This window comes from Aspergillus nidulans, chromosome V (assembly GCF_000011425.1).
Source record: "Aspergillus nidulans FGSC A4 chromosome V".
Classification (NCBI taxonomy): domain Eukaryota; kingdom Fungi; phylum Ascomycota; class Eurotiomycetes; order Eurotiales; family Aspergillaceae; genus Aspergillus; species Aspergillus nidulans.
Window position 1 is genome coordinate 3,012,353 of NC_066261.1, and position 25,376 is coordinate 3,037,728.

A 25,376-nucleotide genomic window follows, 5' to 3' on the forward strand; every position below is an offset into this window, starting at 1 on the left:
CATGCCAGGTATGGTTACATAGGCCAAGTTGCAGCCGCTTGAAAGGCAATTATGATGACAAGGAGACAGTCTGGACGATCCAGACTTGAATATAATGTCTCTAAATTTGCAAGAGGGTGGACGGCCTGGCGGCCGAAGTTGGTGCGTAATACTGCTAGGGATTTGCCAAAACTTGAGCTTTACGCGGGCTCTCCACGACTTCCAACTGCTAGCGTGCTTTTAGAGCAGTCTTAGCTGTGCTTCTTTAGTCTTGGCTGTGAGTTTGGCCGCGTGCAATGGTTCTTTTAGCCAAAAGGTAATGTCCCTGATTGCCAATGACACCACATTTCTTGGGTTCATCAGACTCTGGAGTTCATCTTCTGAAGGCTTACTTGGTTCCCTTGGTTCTTTTTTCTTCCTATAAAGCACTACGAGCTCCGTAAGAAAGCCGGAAAGCATGAGGCAGAGCTTCGTGGTTGATTATGGAGACGCGCCCGAAGCCTTAAGTCACGAATCTTATGCGGACGGCATACTCTGGGTTATTGTTGAGTCCCTCAATACAGGAACAGATTCATAGCATACGCCTTACCCGAGAAGCAATTATAACTGACCATACCAGAGTCTGACCTATTGCTTAGAAAAGATTGCTTAGAAAAGTAGCGGCGCAAGCCTTGGTGACTCCTTGGCCTCCATCTGCAGCCAGTGAGTGGCTTTGTCCACCTCGGCGTCGTTCTCCATGTACATCAAGTAATGTCTTCCCGAGACGCGTCAGGGTTCTCGTGTACAATACCACAATATTCCAGAAGCATCTGTTCGGTCCAGCATTGATGTACAATTTCTGCCGCCGCGATATGAGACGTCCGGGATGAGTCTGTGCGAAGGGGATCCGTTGTCAGATCGAAGGAGCTATGCACCCAGCTCAACTCAAACTAGCCGTCGTTGGGTTCGGGTTCTGGTTGGGAGAAAGTGTTGACGTTTACGTATGCAGTCTTTTTAATGATTCTTGGCCAAAGAAAGGAGTATTATTTCGCCCATGTATATACCAGTCAACAAATGGACACTGGGTAACCTTGCCCATTTAGCGGACGTGTGCGCTAATAATATCCCTTCAGTATGGTTCATGCAGCGTAGCTCACTATGTTAGAGAATGGGAAGATCAGACGAACAGCTCTTTCACGGTCGGTTATGGAGAGACTTTATCAGGCCTCCGTGTTTGTCGGTAACCCTGTCAATAAAGAGAGCGAGTTCCGAATACATCTGCTTCAGATCTCACATTCAAAGACGACCCTCAAGACAACCGCACCAAACGCAATCATGCCTACCACGACATCAAGACCAATAATCTCTGTGACACTCCAAGGCACGAATGCCAACTGACTCTCTGGTCGCGTCTGCGATGGCCTAAAATATCCAGCCGATGCTATCGCCAGGAATGCCACAACCCAAATAAACCCAATAGCCTTTTTCCATAGCTCTGGCTCCTGAGGAGCTTTCTGAGAGCCATATAATTGTTTCCAGACAGCTTGGACGCCATCTTCAATCATGTATCCAATAGTGAAAGACAAGAAAAAAGTCATAGCACCGGAGTCGCGTATAGGGACATTCATAACAACGTCATTTGTGATGTGTAGAATACCCGAGAGGAAGAAGACCAGAAACACGTTGGTGTAGCGTTCTAGTATTGATGGTTTAGGGAGACTGAGTACCTTACAGGTAACAAAGTTGCTCACAGCTGTGAAATCTACTCGTAGAATCTGATGCCAGAATTTTCTGTCAGAATGCGTCAGTATAGCACTAATTATAACTATAAACGGGCGTTCATGTAGGGACTTACCCCCAGAAGTTTCGTAATGTGTACGCGTCAGTCATCTTATTGAATAGCGGTGGGAACGATTCCGGCGACGAAAGTCCCAGAGCCACAGAGATAGTGGACAACAAGCGATAATAGAAACTGATCAGAATTCGTGATAAAACAAACCAAGCCACCAAAGCGGCGATGACGTTCTCGATCCAGACTTCCACCCATAAGTTGTCGGTGGGTTGAGAATAGTGGACCGTTGCTTTTTCCTTTTTCTCCAGAGCTGATTTGGCGGCTTGTAAAGCCAATACATCTAGAGCCAAATATTGCCACGCTGCAATTGCAGATTCTCGGATCAAGAAGCGGCCTCGTGGGATAGTTGTCGGGCTGCTTTTCGTATAGTATTTTGGGACAGGAGGCGTATTTTTTGCTTCCCTAGGTGTATTGAGCTTCCGTGGATTACCCATAAGCCCTATGGCACTTCGAAGACGGGAGAAATGGCTCTGAATCTTCCCATCAGCGTCGACAAAATCCCCCGCACATTTGGGGTTAATTAATAGAACATCGAGAGCTGTAATGATGTGCATCCAACCACCAGCGGCGAATGTGACCGCCAAATACGACGGCTTTTCGACAGGGTACAGCATCAAACTCCAGACCCAAATCATACACGGGATGGACACATAGCGCAAGATTGAGCCCTTTGGTGTCGCAATCACAACAACAGGGGGAATCAGGGTTTGCGTGGCGGTCAGAAAGGACAGCCTAGACACTGTTTGATATTCAGTCATGGCTGCAATGAACCGATTGCAAAAGGAGGAGTTCCACTGCACCAGGTACAGTAAAACCGGGAACTTTTGTGCTTATAAACCTTCGTTCCTGTTTAGCGAGCTTACGCCAAGGAGTTCTAGTCCGAAAGAGCCCATACGGAGGAACTATATTCCAGGTAGACCTAACCCGCGGTTACGGTTTACCGGTAACGGATCTACCCAAAAATCTGCAACGAATCGAGTATGGGCACATGGCCTGGACCGGGGGTCAGGTACGGGTCCAGACCATAAACTCCCGCGGGTTTCTGGGTACCCGTGGGATGTCAACCAAAACAAACATGCTGTATGAAGCTAGAAAAAGAATTAATCAGCAAGCCGATACATTGATTAGAGCCTAGTATAGACTCACCTGTGTACTCACCTAATATAGAAGTTTTATGCAAACTGGGTTCTTGGCGGGTAGCCCGCAGGTTACCCGACGATATCGAAAAGGGGGTGTCATGCGAGCATCTTGACCTACCCCACGTGATATAAGCGGCCTAATCTATGACCCCTGATCTGACCCCTTTACCGTATGTATTGAATCGAGAGAGATTGAAGAGGACATCCACCGTCATTGAAATATAGAATCAACCGTAATACGGCGTCCGACTCTCAATAGACTACGTTCGTTAAGTTAATACTGTTTCCTTCTGCCCTTTCCTCATTGAGCGTCCACTACACCCCAAGCCCGCGCGGTTTTTCCGGTTTTGTCACGGTCTAATTTCAAGATCTTTTACGATTGCCCAGTTATTCGCTCCGGAATAGGTAAAGGCCTAACGTATGTGACGCCTAGTCATATAAAGAGCTGTCCTATTTTGGTTTTCAAAATGCAAGCTCCAGCTGCCGTTATTTATGTGGAGCCTTCTGCTATTTCCGGGCAATATTCACTTCAATTATAACCTAGATGAGGCAATATTATAGCTATGGGGACGCATAACCTGATCACATCGAGGCAGCTGTTCGACAATGAGCCCATTAAATGTTTCAATTCGACCACCCATAGCTATACGGAGGGCGTCCATCTGAATGTAACTGAAACTTTGCGGCGAGGTTCCGCTTCGCCAATAGCGGCGTGGACGAGGCTGAGATAACGCTGCGTGATCCTACCTTTTTGACTCCTTCTGTGGCCGTCACGCATCGCGAGAAAGTCATCGAGCACCCCCAACCTCGCTGCATAACAGACCGAGGTTAGCAAGGGGGTCACCACGATGCACGGCTTTATGCATGCAGTCTTCTGGCACCGTATCAATATGAGAGATATCTGCGAGATCCGGAATTGTGAAACGGTCGCTCTGCTGACGAGCTGGGAGGAGAAGAGCTACCATAAGAAGTACACCTTCAAGGAAGCTGGAGGCCACATTGCGAGTTTACCGGTGGAGGTGCATGGGATGTCATATCAACATCAGCTTGGGTCGTTTGTGAAAAAGCTTATAATGCGTACTTTAATGCAGCAGGTTTTGCGGAAACGAGAGATTTGCGTATACAGAGTACATTCACCTGCAACAATATCAACTGAGGTAGGGTTAATATATTATCAATATATCACATCCATCTGATAGACAAGTTATGGCATATAGTAGGACATTCGATAAATGTCTCATTGGATTTCAATCAATGGTTCCGCAGCCAACTTCCTAGAAAGACGGGTTCGCATTCTGTAAAAGCTGCACGAAATATGCCTGGAGATGTAAATCATCAGCACTTGCATGACCTCTCAGGTCTAACATTTATCAAATATACTGTAAGAGCGTTCATGTACATACCTGAAACCAAGTTCCCGCCTCGGGCGCTGGCTGCAGCGCGTCGCTATACCCGCAATGCGCATCATACCGCGCCGCGGACGTATCAGAAGTCCCGTCACTCTCGCCACCAGGTTTAACCCAGACAAAAGCATCCAATAAGGAATCACCTGTGTTCGTGGATGGGCGCGCGCCGAAGCCCGTGCCGATGACGTTGCACCAGTCGCCCCAGGCTTGTTGGCCTGTTGGCTGCTTCCCGTTGCGGCCTTTTCAACCATCAGAAGTTAGCGGTCGGATTAAATAACGAAGAAAGGAAGGACTCTAGAGAAGGGAAGGACTGAGCTAAGAGGGAGAGGTTACCCGTATCTGTGATGAAGTGAGCGTCAAAGCCCTGAGCGCGAAGCAGGGGAGCGAGGGCGTTGATGTAGTCCTTTTCGTCACAAACGGAGTTACCTTGCGTGTATGAAGGGCAGGTATCGATTGCCCAGGCGTTGTAATTGGCGACGTTGGTAGCAAGACCACGAAGTGCGGCCGGTGACCCGGCGTCTGAGTAGACTCCTGCGTAGAGGTTTGCGGCGGGCTGGAGGTTTGCTGGCCAGCCAAGCCAGCCGGCATGTCCTGTCTTGTTTAGTACTGCGACAGACTGAAAGGGAACTGAGAACGAAAGGGGGAATGGGTAATACCAGCGTCAAGATACATGGCCACGTTCGGAAGGTTGAGCTGCGTGACCGCGTAGTTTGTGCATTCCAGGTAAGCGCTCTGGGCGTTGGCACATTTAGCAACGTTCAAGTTTGTGACAAGATTAGCTAAACTGTCCGGTTCTATCATCAAGGAGATCAGAATTGCCTTCCAATATAGCGGGTAGATCGCGCTCACCAATAACCAGGATTACGTGGACGTCTGAGTACTCCACGAGAATTTCGCGGATGGAATCAATATAATCCTTATAATGCTGCACCCCGCCATCTGAAATGGCAAACTCGCCATTACTGGCCAGAGCGGCGCAGTCACGGTCCGGAAGGTCATAAACAACAAATTGGCCTGCAATAGGAGGGTTGGCTCCGGCAGCATTCTGTGACCGGATATCCGCGAGGTAGGTCGCCATTGTGGGCACCTTTGCGGCAACATCTCTTGTCTGACTTCAGTCCTATACACGGAACCATATGGGAGGAAATAACGTACAGCCATACAAAAGAAGGTACCTTGGCGGCAGCAGTGGCTGCCGGTGCAAGCGAGGAGAGTGTCCCAGTGAGGGATGGAATGGCGATACTTTGCACCTCAGATGAGTAGTAAGGGTTGACGTAGAGCTGGTAGCCACTGAAAGGGTTTCCAGATGCAGTGGCAGTGACAGTAACAGAGCTTGTAGTTGTCGTAGAGCCAGGATTGCTCGTCGTGGTTACTGAAGATGTTGTCGTGGTCAGGGTAGTAGACGTGGTGGTTGCGGCTGGCAAGCACTGAGCGTACCCTATTCGGGTTGTTAGCAACATCCCAAGCTGTATTGAATGCGCATACATTGGTTCAGAGTAGAACACGCTGCGCCAGCTACACAGCTCGTAGCACCGGTCCAGCCAGATCCCCCACCTGATACTTGTTAGCAATGCAAAATTAGAGCGCCGGTTAGTGTATACATTGCCCATAGAGAGTTTGCTGAGCCTGAATTGCAGGAAGCAAGAATGCCAACGCGAGACCTGAAGCAGAGTAGTGCATTTTGAAGACTTGACGAACTAGATAACCAGATGTTGACTTGCTACACTCTTTCAGAGGCAGCGGACTCTGCGTGGTCCTAGAAGGGTTATATAGGTCTCTCCCTACCATTTCCTGACGGAACCACCGCCGTCTCCGCTTGTGAGTTAGGGCTACAGGTAGCCTTCATTCTGGTTACTTTGCTATGGATGTGACCGAAATAGGAGATGCAGAATGCGCGGGATACTCCGTCCGTTCTCTTCAGACACGGCGGGGTGGTAGGCCATGAACCTGCATTGCAAACAGAGTGGAGCAGCCACCTGCTGTCATTGCCGCAGCGCCCTGAAGGTATTTAGCGACGCCATTTCTCAGGGTGCACCTGCATAATCCGAAAAGAGAGCGGAGATCATGGTAGAATCATGGAATTGAGGTTATGCTTAATTAATTTCCCCGCTTGCGTGCAGAAGGAGGCCCGGGTCAATTAAAGTGAGCAAGAATTAGCGACTGGTTCCCGTTGATTCTAGCGGTCTCCCGGCCCGGCCTGCCACCTCAATTGCTTTTTATTTGAATTTTTGGCTGAATTAGATTAAGTAAAAGTCTAAGCATTTATATTCCCATAAAACTTGGTGTAGCTATGACATGCTCAGATACACTTTGTATTGCAAATCATAGGATGGTGACCGCCAACAAAGTCATGGAATGATATTAAAAGATAGATTTATGTAAGGGATGCTTCTCCTGTTAAACATCCTACGGTAATGCATCTCTCCGTACCTGTTTGGTCACCCTTACATGATCTGTGCCTTCCAAGCTTGGCCTAATATCTTACCAGCACCACTATAGCCTCGACCAGACGGAGTCCAGTTTGTCATGAAAGCCTGATAAGAACTTGGTTAACAAACCAAATAAGCTATTATTGAGTGAAATCACCAGATTCGTTGAGTATACAGGTCGCACGAATTTTTTATAAGGATTATATACTGGCTGGCACTCAGGATGTAACTACCACAATATATTGTGGTTTGATTTGGTTTGGTTTAACGTCACTCGGCGGATCACGGGGCCCACGTAATCTGCGGCCTCCCAGGGGGCATCGGTCACAGGCTATGGCCTGGATTTTTGTTGTCGGCCATGCCCTCAACCTGCTTCTAAATAAGGTTCTGCAACATCAGTATACAGCCTCGGAATTGCGGCCTCGAAGCTTAGGAAAGGAGATCCGTCCTCATAATTTTGGGAAAGGGGTCCATCGGCATACAGGTCCGGGAAGTCAGACTGGCCAGGTCTTCTGGGGGCAGATGCCCGTTTGGCTACCTATAGATGGGGGGGAGGGGCTGTACCCTTTATCCAGGTAGATGTATAGACTGTTGCACTATCAAGCGCTCCGGAGGGCCCAGTTCGGGTATATATCCTTGAAAAAGGATGATTCTTGTACAATGCGGCTGAATTCTTCAGCCCCAGCAGCTGTACTTAAGAGCCAATCTATTGTTTTTGACAGGCCATCCCTTATATATCTCCATCTATCGTTCCAGCGCTTTCTGGTGTATGGGCAGAAGAAGAAGTATACTGAAGACGTTGTCTTGTCACAAGAGCAGCTCTCCAAGTAGTCTGTGTGGTTAAACTATTGGTGGTATGCTGTAAAGTCTCTGTGTCCTTTACAGGCGGCGATGAGTCGGCCAAGTACCCATTGAGGGAGCTTGTGCTCGCGGGAGTGGCCTTCCTTTGTATAGGGTCTGATATTGAGGGTTTTATGGGCTTCGGGTGCCTTACTAGCATATGCTGTACTTGTCTCTGTATGAAGCCGCTGTTTTGCCTCCCGTCATAGGTCTGCTGGGGAGGGGGGATGTTGAGACTGTATATTGAAGACCAAAGCTTAGCCAATTTGTCTGCCAGCTCATTTCCGACAATTCCAGAGTGGCCTAGAACCCAGTGAACCTGAAGAGGCTTCTATGACATGGTTAAGATTAAAGGGGCCTCCATCTACTGGGCAGCTAGTTGGCTAAAGGACTCTAACATCGATGCCTATGTAGTATTGGCCTTTAGCTTGCTAGCAGGCAGGCTTCTGCTAGGTTATCAAGGAGGATTACTAGGTGGATAGAGTAGCATATACATGGTTGTCCCAGGCCGCGTGTAGGCCTTCCACAGCACCTAATTTCTGCATCATAGACCTCTGTCCTAAGACCTGTGGGACCATGCCTCTTAGTTACCAGGATACGGCCAAAGTAGGCTGCATAGCCATACCCTGCCCCTTGGCCAGTTTGCAAGCTGTCCAAGTATACTGATATCTGTAGTAGTGCAGGGCTATAATCTTTGTTGTCTGTTAGAAGCATGTGGAGGGGTGGGTGTCACAGGCTATGGCCTGGATTTTGGGTTGTCGGCCATGCCCTCAACCCAGTCCTAAATAAGGTTTCTGCAACATCAGTATACGGCCTCGGAAGTGCGGCCTCGAAGCTTAGGAAAGGAGATCCGTCCTCATAACTTCGGGAAAGGGATCCGTCGGCATACAGGTCCGGGAAGTCAGAATGGTTGATAAAGCGGGGAGGAAGATATCTGCGCTTCTATCTTTTGTTTCTTTCTCTAAGCTTGTGATACTCGTTTATACAGGACAGCCAGTTGAAAATAATACTGCCTACGCCCGTTACAGCAGTACATTTATAAGCTGCAGTTCTCTGCCAGCCGCATCAATAGCTAGTAGACCAGACAGTCTGGGCCCAGATAATCCTTTATGCACTTGAAGGGACACAGATTGATATGGACTTGTTGATTTTATATTTTACTTATATAGGCCAAATATAAACTTGGGACTGCTTGAAACACATCTCCATAAGAGATCTGCTTGTGATATCAACCACAATTTTCGACTAGACATAACTGCGCGATGTGTGGGTAATGTGTTGTACCCAATTGGTAGAGCATTGCCATAAAACGTTTCTAGCCTCCAAGCTCGACATCGTACTATATTGCTTCCAAGGATGTTGTACAGAAGTGGACGAAGAGAAAAACTCCAAATGGTCCGACAAGGCTAGTTTTGTATTTAAAAGCTACATAGCGACCACTCATTCAATAAAGAATATAAAGCAAGAGTGTACTTTTGTGTGTTTACAGTGCAATTTGTATATCCACCCACAAAGTAATATTGATATTCAGGAATCCAATCACAATGGGGTGTTCTGGCATTTCCAACTGTGGTAACTGGTGTTCTGTTCAAGACCATCCTCATGGACTCGCGGGGACCAAGTGGCCGCCCTCAAGCGTCATCGTCCGTATCAGTGTCTACATCTCCGTCATCGCGATTACCACTGTGAGAACCCTTTTTGCCCAGCTTGCGCCGTATCTCCTCCGCACCCTTGATGGCGAAACACATGGCAGTCAATGTTGGGTTAGACGCATTTGACCTAGGCCCTGGAATAACATTGAGGCCACCGAGGTGAAGGTTCTCAACCCCCCAGACCTTGGAGTTCTCATCGCAGACGGAAATTCTCTTCATCTCGTCTTCTGACCTGCAGCCTTTGCGAAGCGCTGCAGTCGTCCCGCATACGTGGAGCGCCAGCCCGGGAGCAAGGAACTGGGGCTCAGAACCGGGGAGATACCCCCCGAGTTCCCCAGCAACCTTTTCCATATCCTGCATCATTCTGTGCGATTCAAGGCGGTCTTTCGTCGAGAGCTTGAAGTCAAATGTTGGTTGCGGCATGCCGTACGCGTCCGTGAGTTTCTTGGAAAATGTGACGCGATTTCTCCACTGCGTCTCGGCTCGACCGAAATAGCGAAGGTCGACGATGGTGCGTTTGTCAATGGCCGGGGGTACTGCGCCGTATGAAAAAGCATCACGGTGGATCTGCGTATGCCACGGCGTATTCTCAGTGAAGGGGAGGGTAACTTGGGGGTCCAGATCGTCGAAGGGGATTCGCAGGGGGTCGTCCTCTTCGTCATATTTTCTTCGGTGTTCCTCACATTCGGGACCCCAGTTATTTTTCTGGAGCTCCTCTACCCATTTATCCTTCAGTACAATCTGACAGAAGCACATTGTTTGCTCGGTCAAGTTCCGACCCTGAAAATCAAGTTAGTCGTCAGCTTCTTCCTCTAAGGCTCGTCATGATGGGCAGGGAGGAGGTGTTTCCCTACCAATGCTGGGATATAGAGGGATGATTTATTTCCTTCAGAATCTTCAGCATCCTCCTCATCGTAACGGAATCCAGACTTGAACAAGAGCTGTGGAGTAAGAATCGGTCCTCCACACACAATCACATACTTTGCCTTTATTCTCAGTCTGTCTTCATCTTCTTTTGAAGTTTGGGGCTTTGCGAGATTCTTGATGATTGCAAAACTGACTTTGTTGGTTTCATCGTTGAATTCCAGTTTTTCGCAGTGGTGCTGATCGAGTAGAGTGAATTTTTCATCTTCAAGGAGATTTCCGAGCACAGTAGAAGAAGACGACCACTTAATCAGGTTTTTGCCCTCGACTTTTTCAGCGGCAAGTGGCAGGGCTTTTGCGTCGCGATTCTTAAATTTTTTCCGTAGAATATCCAAGACCAACCGTTGTCGGATTGATTGGTCGAGTACATCAGTCCGAGTGCCAATTAGCTCCTCAGCTCTCTTGTACAACCTGTCCCAGGTAGCGTCATCGAAAATTTTTGACCGTTCTAGTTCGTGCTGTCTGGGCGTGGCGCACGTCCAGCTGGAATGGGTCAGTAGAATGCTAAATCTCCTCTTGTGAGGGCTTGGGGCACTCACTGAGTGGACATGCCGCCAACATTGCGGGACACACCATTAGCGTCTAAGTTGTGGTAGATATTCTGCTCCTTGTTCTGCCCGTTGAAGTTTTGTTTTTCACTTTGCCATGATCAGCTCGTGATATACTTGTCTAATGTTTGTAAGTGGATCTCACCGTGGAGACCAAGAGACGGGAGGCAACTTGAGGTTCGGATCCACACGTGTTGGGACAGAGGTTGCAAATAGGCTCCCCTAAAATCACCCGGTCAAGGAATGCAATATCAAGTATCATTTGCAGAAACCTTTTTACCTGAATAACACTTGACGTCGTGAGTCTCAGAAACTCCACTGTAGAGAAGTATATCGGACACTTACTTCACAAAAGAATCAATGTGTTTCTGGTATACCACGGCATTCTTCTTGTGTTCACCAGGCACTTTAGACTCCCTAACCCAAGGAGATATGCAAGTCAGCTATCTGTGTATTGGATCAACAAAAATCCTTGAGGCGTTCCATACTGCGCCCCAGTTTCCACCATAATAACCTTTGGAGCTTTTCTTCCAGGCGAAGCACCGGAGCCGGGGTCCAGAATCTCCCTTGCGTAAGTTGCCCCGACTGGGCCCGAGCCGATGACTGTGGAGTTATTCAGTTTGATACCGCAGATTCTGGGATTCGTAGTGGATCCCTTACTTAGGACATCGCATTCTTCCACACGCAGATTTTTGTACTTAGGGTTTTCCCTGGTTGCGGTCATTCTGCTGTATTGCATCTTGCGATTAGCTTGACAAATCTTGATTGTATCTTTTTCTTCTTCTTCTGCGAATACAAGATACTAAGAAGGCGATAGCCTCATTATATGGCATGGTTTGCCGTCATGGTGCTTTCGATGCAGTAGTAGTCAATGATGTGAATACACTGTTGTATCCCTCGGAGAAAGATGACGTGAACAGAGATGTAGTGAGCATCATTGACATTGTATTTTAGTAATTTCCGTTTGCGAAGCTTTCGAAGGGGTGATGAATCACCTATAATGAATATATCGGTTGTAATGCTGTGGAGCCAAGTTGTAACCCAATGTACCAGAGCTGGATTACTCCGGGATATCAGTGTAAAGCACGATTTTTAGACACATTATGTCTTCCTCGACACTCAAACCTAGTGCAATTTGTGATGTCAAATGATTACTGTATTGACCTAGGCTGATTGTCGATGATAATCTCTAATAAGAGCGGTTAATTCATCAGGCTAATTAAGCAATGCGACATCAATGGATAAAGCCCAGAGAAACCAAAGATACGGTCTATGTATCATTAATCATGGAGCTACCTGTGCATCCCTATGGGCCCTTGCCATAATGTGTGGTATACCAAGCCAGGGAGGACTGCCTGGATTCCTACCTGCTTGTACTACATGACAACGGCCCGAAGAGTTACGCAAACCATAGGTAGCCCAATGAAACTTTTAATGTTTAAAGTCTCCGCGGAGCTACTGCTTGCGTCAAATATACGCACTATCTACGACGGCACTATAATCAAACTATCCTTGTCTCTGGTTATCCTTTGCAGCTGCAAGATAATGTATCCGAACACCAGCTTTGCTTAACGTAAGAAATCTAGAGAGCCATAGTCCTATACGTCACGTTTGGCATATCTGGAACAGTGGCTCGAGTAGAATACAGGGCTAGAACTTATGGTAGATATATTAAAAAGGCAGGGAAGCCCAATAAAAAGCAATTCAACACTTTAGGGTACCTCTATACTGTTCAAGCTCATATGCACAACCATTCTATCATTGCACACTGAACTCTGAGCAGCAAAATTCATTGTCATGTCCAAAATTCGCGCACCTAAATTTGTGTCGGAGGTGATTCATAGGCGAGCAGATGGCTATTGGATTGACAAGTTCTATTATCATAAAGACGACAAAGCCCCTGGATTAATTGTGTATGCCCGTAACTCCAATCCCTTGCCCCTTGATATGTTGCAAGTCAGTTCTAACAATCGATATTGGTGTTCAGGTCCGGCCTGGAAGGGAAAATCGAATATCTTGAAAATCCTAAAAGGACTTGTCCGTGTTCCAGTGGAGCTGAATCTCATTGGATCGACCTGGACGAAGAGTCAGAGTGTGAAAATGAGTTTTCATCCTCAGAGGCTGAGGCAGGGGGTAAGTGCGAGCTGTTTGGACTTACCCATAGCGAAACTGGTCCATCCATGGAATGGACCTCCCACGAAATCTGCCAACTCAACACACCTGTCCCCACGGCCTCTCTGGACATTACTGGCAATGGCTTCAATGATTTGATCGTAGGCTATAATTTTGGTCCTACCATGATCAACTCCAATCCTGATGGTGGTGATATTATATGGCTGGAGAACCCGGGCAACAACCCCAACGCGGAGTGGAAGCAACATTTTATTGGGAGATGGCCAACGGTCCACCGCCTTGCAGTCGGTTACTTTACCCAAAGGACGTTCCCTGAGGTCATTGCCGCGCCGGTAGTACATGGGCCATACGATAAGGCAAGATCCCAGTGGCATAGAGATACCCCGGTTACTAACTTGCTATAGAGCACCCCTATCCCCTTGATTATCTTCCAGAAGCCGGATCGGAAGATAGTTAAAGAAGTGTATGCTCCTGGCGAGACCGTATTCAAATAAACAGTGCCCAAAATTAACGTCTTCTTATTCGCGCAGAAAGGAGTGGAGGAAAGACATCGTGGATGATGGTCATTTCAGGGTAGTCCACGAGATCTACGCAAAAAGGTAACTCACGCCAGGCCCGGTCATATATCTTATTGGTAACAGCATACTAGCTTGGATGGCCCGCATGGCCTTGACTCACTGCTCGTCGCATCGATGGACGGTGTTGCCCGTCTGTACTACGAGGACGGCCATTGGAAGCGAGAGTTCATCGGCCAAGGGGAAATGAAGACGCGTTGGCAAAGAGAAAATACCTTCTTTCCTGCAGCTGGTAACCTCTGGGGCGCTGGGACTGCAGACGCAGGGAGGATAGGGAGCGACTCGTTTGCCTATGTTGCTGTTAGCGAGCCATTCCACGGCCCATACGTCAGTCTCTATACCAAGAACGGCCGTGGGCAGCCGGGAAACCCATGGAAGCGCCATGTCTTGGACGTTTACGGAACACCTACCCAGAAGCGATGCTGGGGAGACGGACCTGTCCATAATATTGTGTGTGCAGATATTGATGGTAAGCTAGGACTTCACCCTCACACTCGTGAGAGCATTACGAGGCACTAATGTCTCATCGTTGATCCAGGTGACGGCAATGACGAGTTTCTGGTGTCTATGTTCGGACCGGTGGATCGTGATTCTAAAGGCGACACTCCCGTAAGTATTTATCTACTTCCTCCTCTCTTCCCTGGATTCCGGCTGAAAACCTGAAATCGTAGGATGAGGATGTGACGGGGGTATCTCCAAATAAGGTGAGTACGCAAGCGCAGGGGCATTGCGCAAACCATGATGGACATTATTGCTGAGTGTTCCTTCTAGGGAATCTGGTGCTATAAGATACTTGATCTTGATAAAGGCCTTGTTTCTAAATGGCACCTGCCACCTGGAACATCATCGGCTCGATGTATTGTCGGCGACTTCTATGGAAACGGAAGGGCCGATTTAGCCTCGCTAAGCTACCATGTAAAAAAGTACTACCGAGAAAAGGACCCAGTTGTCACTCTATACAAAAACCAACTCAGCTTCCCGTCCGTCTCTCCACAGATCAATGGAATGATTTGGGGAGAGGAAGGGATGGTTTACTTGCCTCGACCTGAGAGTCTCAAGCATCACTTGAAGAAAGAACTGATGGTCGTGGCAAATTACTTAATCCGGGTTGAGGTGTTTCCTCCTAAGCACAAGGTGCACCTCAAGAAACAAGATGGCGTTAAGGTAATATTCGGATCTTTAAGTGAGGGACAAAATGTGACCCGTCGGCCTCTTGGAGGGGCGCCGTTCCCAGCAAAGGAGTCGCTGAAGCCCCGTGGTATATATGACACTGTGCTAAAAGCGGATGAACGGTTGGGGGCAATCTTTCTTCGCTTAAAAGAACAGAATACCCCCGGCCCATGGAAAGAAGCAAAAGATGTACCAGTTAAGACCATTTTCGATCTCTCGAGTCAGGGTATTGACTTCCCTGAGCTCAAGTTCGTCAAGGTCGAAAAGCTATGGTGGGGCGGTGACTTCAAGGACTATGACTTCTATAATATGAGCGGGTTTCATTTCTGCCTGCAGGATAATAAGCAAAACCTCTGCCATATGCAGTTCTGGACAGCAGGTAAGGAGATCCAGGGCGGGTATATTTAAGAGCGATACACTGACAAGATAAACACCAGGGCCGAATGTGAATGCCGAATACCATGATCATCATGATAACGCCTTCAAAGAGCTCCATACCTGTCTCTCCCAGGGTACCCCCGGCGACGACGAAACAAAGCTTGGTGGTATGTGGGCACCAGAACCCTCAACCTGTGACTCCATCATCCCATCCGTGGAGCCATTGTCGCTTGGGAATGAAGCATTCCCGTCTCCACCAAAAGATGTGAAGCATTGTGGCTTGAAACCGTTGGAGGAGCATGGCCGAATATGGCATGAAGATGCTACCGGAAACGCCGTCTACCGAAAGAACGATACGGTCTCTTACCCCCGCCATCAGTGGGCAGCTGGCGACGGAGGCGAGAACAAATGCATCGATGTATGGATGGCTCTCGAATTCGATGCGTGGTTGGGTTTCGATCTGTAGTCTTTTGGTTTATTATCTGGATGCTGCTCCCCTGACCCAATATATTAATATAGTTATATTGGGCATCAAAAGTACTGTATTCTATATTTGCGCTTCTGAAACGACAGAGGCACCGGTCGTTTTGTTGGTCAACAGTGGCAACAAGTATTATATAAAATATGTATATCTTTTTAATCTTTAGTCCCTTCTTAGGCTTAGGAAGGAGTTAATAAGTTTCATAACTGACTATATTGTAAGTGTCTAAATCTCTGTTTCTCTCTTTGCTGTGCTTTTGTCCCTCTATCCACAATCCCCGTCAAAGTCTCAGGCAACGGCTGAAAGATCTTTGCATCTATTGAAAAAATAATATCTTCCTTTGATGAACGAACCATCTTTGTAACCCCAGAAATAATCTATAGGCCGTTCTCAGTTCCGTGCCGCGTAAGTTGTTGTTTGATACCCTTTTCCAGGCTTGGGCATTCCTTAACCTAAACCTGACCTCGAAAGCCAAGTTTCGCAGTCTCTTTATCAGCAAACGTTGCGAGCAGCTTCAGGTGTCAATACACCAGGACAAAAGCGATTAGTATAATTTCGCCAAACCCAAACTTGTCAATGGATCCAGCTATTCAATGGGCAAAGCTGATGTCGAAAGCAACTATTGTCGGTCATGTTGATGACCCCGGGGGACATTATGGCTGGCAAGGGGCTTCCATGTACATCCTCCCGCTGTGGAAGCGGCAGATCTTTCAACGAAAGTGGTTAAGTAGTTCGACTGGCGGTAACAATCTAGTACACCTCAGGTAGTCAGGAACCTGATATCGCGCAGGGTGGATTAGCGAGGAGAAACATATACTGATTAAAAAACACGCCAATCGCCAGACTTTTCAATTGCCATTAAAGCTCGTAGAATGTTCTTTGATGCTGGGCGTTTACCGGCAAGTATCAAGGTCACCATTGTTCATTATATCAAATGATTACTTTCTCTAGGGCTGCAGGGCTTGGTGGCGAGCCATGGTGTATTCTATAATTTTGCGTACGTGACAATTCATCTTGAAGCTCTATGGCGACTTCCCTGTTGAAGGAGGCGGAGGCTGGCGAGCATGATGATCAAACTGATGAATAGCATGACCAGCCGGAGCCGGGATGCCGTTGAGAATTGGATAGGCAACCCATGGCAGAGGTCAGATCTCTGTTCGAACAGGCAGGCCTAGGATTCATCGACTTGATGGTATACGGGGGTCACTTTGTCATGATGTTGGTACGTAGGCAAATCTCAATTACACTTCGTCACATAATCAAAGCCGGAATTGTGCGGATAAGGCTAGATGTCCACCGACCGGAGTCCTTCTGTGACCAAATTGCCGGTAATGACCGTATAGCGGCAGCGACGTTTTGAAATCCCGTCTTACGGAACACGCTCTCCATGCGGCTGGTGAAAAACTGCCGGTGATCGAGGGTCGTGCTATCTGCAGCCCCTATGAAACACACCCAGACAAGGGCGTGAGAACCCTGCTCGTCCGGATGGATGCAGGATACAAGCTGTTTTAGCGCCTCAAGGTGCATCCATTGATCTTCGTCGTTAGTTGCCCGTCCAATGTATATTTGAGAAGCTTTGATGAAGGATTCTCGTATAAATCCAAGAGACTGTGTATATGTAGATTCCGGAGGGAGATCGTAGTATGTCCAGTCGAGAAAGAGATTCAGGGGGCGACGAAACATATCCAATCCCTGATTTTCGCCCAAGAACGGCTGCCCGAGAAATTGAAACCTGGTGGATTAGGACTATTTACTGGATAGGGTCAGAAGTACAAGACACCTACATGTGCGTTTGCTGGGTTAGAAATTGGTTGACAGGACTCATTGCCATAGTCGATGTATTCCCTGCCATGCAGAACAACATCTGGAGCAAGTGTGTGTACTCGGGACTGGCAGTAATGGTCTCGCCGACTAACAATACAATCAAGGTAGCCCATGTGAAGGCACTAAACAGACGTTCAGTTGGCTCTTGGAAGGCGTCACGTCGGAGCCGCGATATGATGGCCGCACGGCTAGACTCTGCGATCCGCCTGAAGCTGGCATGTCGGAGGGATAGGTGCTGTGCCGCTACTGCGCACACTGATTGCAATAATAGTTCGTCATGAAAGGCTAACGGTAGGAGAATCTCGCGATACCCATTCGAGATCTTGTCTAGGACGACCATGTTGGGAGCAACTTCATCGGCAACTAAAACATATCAGCTATCCACCTGAGTTTCGGGAAAAGATTAGTCTCACAGTGAGAAAGAAACATCCGAGTTTGAGGGTTCAGGGGAGGAATCCAAGGCGCTATGGTGCTCGAGATAGAGGCCTGAGCAACTTCGTCGCTACAGCTGGCTTTCTTGACAAAGCCATCCTCGTCGGCCCCTATGTCTGGAATTCCCCAGGACGCATCGAACATGGGAGTCGCTAGCGAGACATCAAGTGCAGGGCTTGAAATGTTATCGTGTACGCCAGAATGACGTTCGTCTATAACGATCTGGCCCTGCTGGGAATGTTCCAAACTTCGCTCAGCCGTCGTCCCTGCAGCGGGTATAGATCTTTTCCGTCTTGTCTTTTTTGACGGCTGATCTGATTTCCAGCGAATATTGAGAGGCACTTGCTTCCCGGCGCTATCGCGCTGCGGCCTTTGGAATTGCTCTGGTAGCGTCACGGGGACTGGATCTCCCTGCGATAATCCCCGTATGGAGCTGCCCGAGTAGAATCGAAACCTCCCGAGTCCTGAGCATTCGATTCCCTTTTTCTGGCATTTGCGACATATGGGCTCACCCTTGTCGCAAACGATGCGTCGTCTGGTGCATTGGAAACAACCTGTTTCAGAAACAATCAGAGGCGGGCGAGCGACTGTCTTTCAGGAGCGATTTACCTCGAATAGACTGGCTAGCAGTGGTCATTGGGAGTATCCTAGAGTACGCGGGAACCTAAGCTATGTGAGAGTAATACCCATTATGTTATCACGTCCAAATGGGTGTGGAGTGCCGAGGAAGTCGCCCCTCGCAAAAGCCAATTAATCAGCACTAGTCAGCTGGGCCGTCTGTGGTTGGCCAATACCTCTCGGTCCGATAAACGACCTTCCTATCTGAAATGACGGTCAGCACGTATTAACATTACTATACGAACTTTACCCTCTGACTCCACCGCAGTCACGTGTTATCCACTTAATTCGCAGAATGCAATATACACCCATGATGTATTCTACACCCACCCGTCACTTATTCTTCTTCGCGTCCGTTACGGACCGCTACGGGCCGCCTTCTGTCAATAAACACCTCGCTGCCGTGTTCTTCCCAATTCCACATATCTGTATAGTTCATATTGCACTCTCCTACTATTGCATATGCCTAGAAAACGTTCGGCGCCTGTTTCCGGTCACCACCGATGTAATATCTGTCGGCGTGACTGGCCGGATTTCGAATTTTTCAGGCCGCTTGATCCCCCCGGGCGTGGCTCTCCTCCATGGAAGTCTTGCTTCACCTGTTGACGCCAGAGCCAGCTTCGGCGTGGTCCGCGTGTTAGTGTTCCTTTACAGCCGTTGAGCGCGACCAATCTCAATATACGGGCCAATGAGACTCCTGCCAGCCCGGTGGTTACTGTGTTTGAGGACAATTTCTTGGATCCGCCTCCCTCAGTTCTCCATTCAGGTCCTCCGCCTCCGCCGCCGCCATCTAGCCCCTCGCCCGGATTGGTTGCAGTCCGTTCCAGGCCGCAGAGATCACGGCGCGCTGTAGAGGGCTATAGATACTGCTCGCGCTGCTTGCGCTCGAAGCCTGAGGATGAATTTTCTGCCACACGGAGATCTCAGGCGACACGCTGCCATACCTGCCGGGTTTGTTATCCTCTATGCATGTGTTTCTGTCCGCTAACCCCTGTGTTGCCTTAGGGTGATGATTACCAGCAGTCTGCTTCAATCCTTGCAAACACTCCACCTCCGGCGGACCTAACAGATATACATAATGCCGGTTATGATGAGGATTTTCAAGCCGGTGTCTCGGATGATGAGGATGAGCCACCCGCTGCAGCCCCCCCTCTGCCGATTTCTGTTGGGAACACGTCCGTTTACCGGGGCTACCGGTCTCAGCTTCACCGTATGAGGCCGCTGAATATAGGCCGGATGGACCTAGAGTGCCCTGATTGTCATGGGCTACATTGGAAGGCTGAACGGGATAAAGGGACGTCCATTGCTGCCCCGAAATTTGGCAAGTGTTGCGGCGGGGGAAACAATTTTATTCCACCCGTTGAGGTGCCTACGTTCCTACAACGGCTGTTCAACGGCAGTGATCATGATAATGGAAGGCATTTCCGCCAGAATGCCCGCCTGTACAACTGTGCATTCAGCATGACAAGTTTCAATGCAGGTGAGGATCCTCGGTTGAAGGGCCAGCACGGCCCGTTTCAGATACAGGGCCAGTTAGTACACTTCCTTGGCCCCCTGCTGCCGGATGCAGACAGGCCTCCTGCCTTTGCTCAACTATGGATATACGATCGTTTGACGGATGCGGCGCGGGATAGAAACCGCGCATTGGCAACTGCTGTCCGTTGCACGCGTTTTTCGGACCTAAGACCAGGTATTGTTGGTGAGCTAACAGAGTGGTTTGAGCTGCATAATCGTTTTTCCCAGCAGTTTATGTCCGCTACGGAGCAGCTATTTGCCAACGAGGCCCGGGGCACGCCTGCTGAGTTGTTGCTTGGACCTGGAATTAATTTGGTGGCCGTAGAAGGTACAGATAAGCGCCGCTATAATCTGCCGCGGGAGGGAGAGCAGGTGGCTGCACTGCTGATTGATCCAACCGTAAATGATCTGGACCATGGCACGTTTCGCGAAGTCATCTTGCAGTTGCGCCACCCAGTTAATGGCAGCGGGTTAAAGCGCATTGATCCAAGCCATGCTGGCTATCTGCCAATGCAATACCCGCTGTTCTTTCCATATGGAGATGATGGATGGCACTGGGGCTGCCGCCGTCTTGACGGGTTACGACTATCGGCCCGTATGTATCATGCCTACCGGGTCCATATCCGCCGCCGTGAGTTCAGCCCCTGGCATTACGGGGGCCGGCTCTGGCAGCAATACTTGGTTGATGCGTGGGGTACAATTGAGCAGGCCAAATTAGAATGGATCCGGCATAACCAGACCACCATCCGCGCAGAGCTGTATTCCGGTTTGACGGATGCTCTTGCTGCTGCCGACGGTGATGTTTTGGTTGCAAATAACACTGGCCAGCGGGTTATCTTGCCCTCTAATGTGGTTGGCACGCCCCGGTATATGCAGCAGCTGTTCCAGGATGCAATGGCAATCTGCCAGTTCTATGGTCCACCATCTCTATTTATCACATTCACTGCCAATCCGGCGTGGGATGAGGTCACCCGAGAACTACGGCCCGGCGAGACGTGGGAGGATCGGCCGGATATAGTGTCGCGTGTTTTCAATATTTTGCGGGCCGAAATGGTTGATGAGCTCTGCAAAAAGAAATTATTTGGAGTCGCGCCAGGCCGTTTCTTTACTATTGAGTACCAGAAACGTGGCTTGCCCCATATGCACTTGGTTCTCTTTCTAGAGGAGCGCGAGCGCTTTCTAGATGCAGCTCATATTGATGAGATGGTCTCTGCTGAGTTGCCAGACCCGCGAGAGGATCTGGAATTATATAAGTTGGTAAAGAAGCACATGATCCACGCGCCTTGCGGACCGGTATACAATTCGAGAGCCCCCTGTTGTGATAAACACTCTGATTCGAACATGATCTATTGCACGAAACGGTTCCCCAAGGCTGAGCAGTATGAGACCCAACCTATCGAGGAGGGCTATCCCCTATATCGTCGACGGGCGGATCCAAGGGGCGCATACCGGATCAAAGCCAAGAACAATGATATGGTCCGCATCGACAACACGTGGGTTGTGCCTTACAACCCGTATCTGCTCAAGCGCTTCCGTTCTCACATCAATGTGGAGGTCTGCCGGGGTGTTGACGTGATTAAATATATCACTAAATATATCTACAAGGGTCCGGACCGCGCGTCGATGAGATCGAAGGTTGCGGACGAGGTTGATCTCTATCTAGATGCCCGTTATGTCGGCGCATCCGAAGCTGTATGGCGCCTGCTCCGCTTCCCACTACACCAGGAGTGGCCACCTGTAACCGCGCTGCATGTCCATGAGCCGGCCCGTCATTTAGTCTACTACAACAGCAATGCTGGAATGAGAGAGTTGGAGGACTGTATAGATGGCGGAAAGTCAATGTTAATGGGATTCTTTGAATACAATGCCCATGCTGCTAATCCGGCAAATGCCGCGCTGGCATTGAATCGCTACCTGTACGCGAAGATGCCTCAGTTCTTTACTTGGGATAAAGCGGACCGGATTTGGCGTCCGCGAACCCGAAATCGATTTGCCATTGGCCGTATGTATCACTGCAGCCCAAATGCAGGTGAGCGTTTTTATATCCGGCTCCTGCTGACAGTCTGCGTGGGACCTGTATCATTCGAAGATCTGCGGACGCATGATGGCATTCTCTATCCCACTTTCAAGGCCGCTTGCAATGCTCGCGGGCTGTTAAAGGATGACCGCGAGTGGCATCATGCCTTTGAAGAGTCCGTTGGATCCGCTATCGGCGCGCAGTTACGGACATTGTTCGTGGTGGCTCTGACCAGCGGTACATTGAATGACCCGCCATGCCTGTGGGAGGAGTTTAAGTGCCGGATTTGCAGCGATTTGGAGCACTATGAGATCCGACGGATGGATAATCCGCCTGATATTGAGGACCGTCATATTGATTACGGCCTCTTCATAATCGCGCGTATGTTGGCGGAGCATGGCGAACGAGAGACGCTGGATAGGTATGGATTGCCTCTATGGACGGCCGCATGGGGCCGTCTGGAGCCGCAAACGGACGTGTTGGTGCCTTTTATTCCTCCAGTAGATCTGGCTCGGCGGGTGGATGCTCTGATTCCCTCCCTTAATATTGATCAGCGCCGTCATTTTGATACAGTGTCAGCGGCTATGGCTGACCGGTCCGGTGAATGTTTCTATTTGCAGGGCGCCGGGGGAACAGGTAAAACTTACCTTTATACAGCTCTATATTACCACCTGCGAGCCCAGGGCAAGACAGTCCTCTGTATTGCCTCATCCGGTATTGCTTCGCTGCTGCTCCCTTACGGACGAACATCCCATTCTACTTTTGGCATCCCGCTGGCTCTGCATGAGGAATCAACCTGCGCTGTAACCCTCCGCAGCACGCGAGCACGTGTGTTAGCGGGTGTGGACCTTATAATCTGGGATGAGGCCCCTATGCAACATCGACATGCTTTTGAGGCTGTTGATCGTCTCCTGCAGGATATCCTTAAGGTTAAACAGCTATTTGGAGGCATATCTGTCCTTACAGGTGGTGATTGGCAGCAGTGTCTTCCTGTTGTGCCTAAGGCACCTCGCGCCGGCATTATATCCGCCACCCTGCGCAGATCCTATATCTGGCCAAGGTTACGGGCTATTTTACGGCTCACCCAGAATATGCGTCTCCCGTCAGTTGGCATTAATCGCCTATTCTCCCAGTTACTCGCTCGCATGTCTGTTGATAATACAATGCATGGTACTTTGGAGCTGCCGGACTATGTAATGGATAGCGCGTCCATGTCCGTTGAGGAACTCTGCGAGCGGGTCTTTCCGGCAGCAGATATGACCCATTGTCACACTGCCGACTTTCAGGCGTCTGACCCGGACTTTTTTGCGGGCCGTGCAATACTCTCAATGCGAAACTCTGCCTTGGTTGAGTTCAATGACCGTATTACGGACTCCATGCGCAGTCAGGAGTCTATGCGGTATTCCGCTGACGAGGCCTTAACGGACAACGTTGCTGAAGGGGTGGAGGAAATCACCCATGAGTTCCTGCAATCTGTGGATCTGCCAGGTCTTCCCCCAGCAAGATTACGATTGAAGGTTGGTATGCCAATCATGTTGCTGCGGAATTTACGGGCTACAGAGGGTCTTTGCAATGGTACGCGGATGCAGATTGTGGAGTTATGCCGCTATACAATCCGCGCGCGCATCTTGACGGGTGACTTCAGAGGCTCAGTGCATCTCATCCCCCGGATTACCCTGTATTCAAAGCCTGGCGATCTGCATTATGTGCTGTCACGAACACAGTTTCCGGTCCGTCCATGCTTTGCAATCACCACAAATAAGTCTCAGGGTCAGTCTTTGCAGCAGGTAGGTGTGGATTTGCGGGTCCCTGCTTTCTCCCATGGTCAGTTATATGTGGCAATGTCGCGGGTTACAGATGTGCGGCGACTTAGCGTCTTGCTGCCGCCAGGTGTTCGGACCACTAATAATGTTGTTTACCCCGAGGTCTTGCAGGATATTGCAAGCTTGGATGACGTGCCAGATTGGGATGATGGTATGGTTACGGACGAGGCAGCCTAATTATGACCAGAATATATAGTGTTTACAGGTATGCATATACGTGTCTGATTCTTTTGCGGTCTGAATTTACTTTGCTTTCATAGTATCCGGTCCCGGTGAAAACTATTTACGGGTGATTATGACCTGCCAAGAGTCAGAATCTCCTCATCCAGTGAGGAGAGCTCAGACTCATCTTCATCTCCTCCTCCCTCTCCTTCCTCCTCTTCCTCTCCACCAAACCCCTGGAAACCATCATCATCGGCGTACTCGGCGGCTACCAGGAGCAGCGTCTGGGCGAGAGCTTCCTGGGCAGCAGCGGCGGCAGATGCCTGTCGGGCCGCCACGGCCAGCATGGTGTGTAAGCGCTGGGCGCGGCGCGGGACCCTATCTGCATGTTCACGGGTGTCATGACTGGCAAAATGAACCCCCTTGCGGGCAGAGGTGGCCGGGGCTTTGCCTTTGCAGCAGCGGGCATTCTCTTCCTCCTCTTCATCCTCCTCCTCCTCCTCCGCCTCCTCATCTTCCTCTTCTTCCTCTCCAGCAACAAGCGCAGCAAGGGCGGCAGCACGCTTGCGGGCGTGCTTGGGGGTAGTAGTTGCAAGATTTTTGACTAATATTACCTGTCAGCAGTTATTCTTTCGGTCCGGATGATAGACTATTTACTGTGAAAGTCACACCGCTTGCCCTCACTGCCAAAGTGGCAGTTAGCACAAGCCCCCTGGAATCGCCCAGCTACCACTATACAACCTTCAAACGGTCCGCTTTCCTTAATGTGGCAGTGGGTGCATGGCTTGGGCGAATGAGAACCAACCATCTGCCCCAGAAGGGCCTCAGAATTGCTGTTACGGACGTAACTGAAGGTTTTGCCGTCCCTAATGTGCTTTTGCCGAATCTGAGGCTCGCGGACAGCCGGCATGGCGAGCAGGGCTGCCTGGGCAGCGGATGGTTTAGGATATTTGGCGGCCCGGTGCCACTCGGCGACCAGCGCTGCAGGCGGGATTTCGGCCGTGGATGAAGAAGAGGATGTGGTGGAGGACATTGTGGTTGGATGGATGTATGATGAAAACTGGCTATCTACAACTTACGGGCCGTCAAATGCTTTATATAGACCCCTTGCAGCCCATTGTTGTAGTTTACAGCGCTTTGTGTTTGTATTCTGGATATCCGGACAATAATGTATTATCTTAGGTCCTTTGACGGTCCGTCGATTCTTTGTCTGGCAGGTTATCGATTCCCATTGACGTTCAGAGTACAATCAATGTGTTGGTCCAAAATCAATTGACGGTCCGTCAGACCTCCGTAGCAGCTCTATCATTGGTCGAAAATTTTATTTACGGATCGGGATATTGTTTCTCCGGTCCGCCGAAGGCTACCAAAGTCCCGCAGGGCCTGCCGGGAGGCCCCCCCGGGAGGGTGCCCCGCAGGGCAAGCTGAGTCACCCGGAGCGTCTCGGCCATCGAAGCGCTCCCGGAGCGAAGCGCAGGTCAGCCAGCGTAGGTAGGCCAG

At 49.5% G+C, this 25,376-nt stretch overlaps 7 protein-coding genes across 7 annotated transcripts, besides 1 other annotated feature; 2 read left to right on the forward strand and 5 right to left on the reverse strand.

Moving 5' to 3' along the window:
- Positions 1-25,376: part of a sequence feature (contig 1.93 620..340023(-1)) that runs on past both edges of the window.
- ANIA_05283 (wax synthase family protein) lies at positions 986-2,568 on the reverse strand (the record flags this gene model as incomplete). Its single annotated transcript, XM_657795.2, has 2 exons — positions 986-1,749; positions 1,814-2,568. The coding sequence occupies 2 exons, from the start codon at positions 2,566-2,568 to the stop codon at positions 1,242-1,244; spliced, it is 1,263 nt and encodes a 420-aa protein (XP_662887.1). The 3' UTR covers positions 986-1,241.
- cbhC lies at positions 4,224-6,035 on the reverse strand (the record flags this gene model as incomplete). The annotated part of the gene is made up of 8 exons (XM_657794.1): positions 4,224-4,268; positions 4,353-4,594; positions 4,689-4,946; positions 5,012-5,149; positions 5,205-5,463; positions 5,531-5,793; positions 5,841-5,909; positions 5,957-6,035. The coding sequence occupies 8 exons, from the start codon at positions 6,033-6,035 to the stop codon at positions 4,224-4,226; spliced, it is 1,353 nt and encodes a 450-aa protein (XP_662886.1).
- ANIA_05281 (protein POx) lies at positions 9,256-11,497 on the reverse strand (the record flags this gene model as incomplete). The annotated part of the gene is made up of 8 exons (XM_050612366.1): positions 11,409-11,497; positions 11,237-11,351; positions 11,094-11,165; positions 11,029-11,038; positions 10,894-10,970; positions 10,740-10,838; positions 10,131-10,683; positions 9,256-10,056 (listed from the first exon to the last, which is right to left on the reverse strand). The coding sequence occupies exons 1-8, from the start codon at positions 11,485-11,487 to the stop codon at positions 9,256-9,258; spliced, it is 1,806 nt and encodes a 601-aa protein (XP_050468297.1). The 5' UTR covers positions 11,488-11,497.
- On the forward strand, positions 12,546-16,253 carry ANIA_05280 (uncharacterized protein; the record flags this gene model as incomplete). Its single annotated transcript, XM_657792.1, has 12 exons — positions 12,546-12,661; positions 12,799-13,213; positions 13,286-13,344; positions 13,412-13,480; positions 13,531-13,925; positions 13,995-14,065; positions 14,128-14,160; positions 14,228-15,005; positions 15,064-15,422; positions 15,652-15,702; positions 15,869-15,890; positions 16,072-16,253. The coding sequence occupies 12 exons, from the start codon at positions 12,546-12,548 to the stop codon at positions 16,251-16,253; spliced, it is 2,550 nt and encodes an 849-aa protein (XP_662884.1).
- On the reverse strand, positions 16,737-18,378 carry ANIA_05279 (Zn(II)2Cys6 transcription factor; the record flags this gene model as incomplete). The annotated part of the gene is made up of 4 exons (XM_657791.1): positions 16,737-17,217; positions 17,270-17,672; positions 17,723-18,295; positions 18,351-18,378. 4 exons carry the CDS (start codon positions 18,376-18,378, stop codon positions 16,737-16,739), a joined length of 1,485 nt encoding a protein of 494 aa, XP_662883.1.
- On the forward strand, positions 18,673-23,891 carry ANIA_05278 (uncharacterized protein; the record flags this gene model as incomplete). The annotated part of the gene is made up of 4 exons (XM_657790.1): positions 18,673-18,987; positions 19,365-21,876; positions 21,937-22,527; positions 22,570-23,891. 4 exons carry the CDS (start codon positions 18,673-18,675, stop codon positions 23,889-23,891), a joined length of 4,740 nt encoding a protein of 1,579 aa, XP_662882.1.
- On the reverse strand, positions 24,008-24,909 carry ANIA_05277 (DUF3716 domain-containing protein; the record flags this gene model as incomplete). Its single annotated transcript, XM_657789.1, has 2 exons — positions 24,008-24,480; positions 24,534-24,909. 2 exons carry the CDS (start codon positions 24,907-24,909, stop codon positions 24,008-24,010), a joined length of 849 nt encoding a protein of 282 aa, XP_662881.1.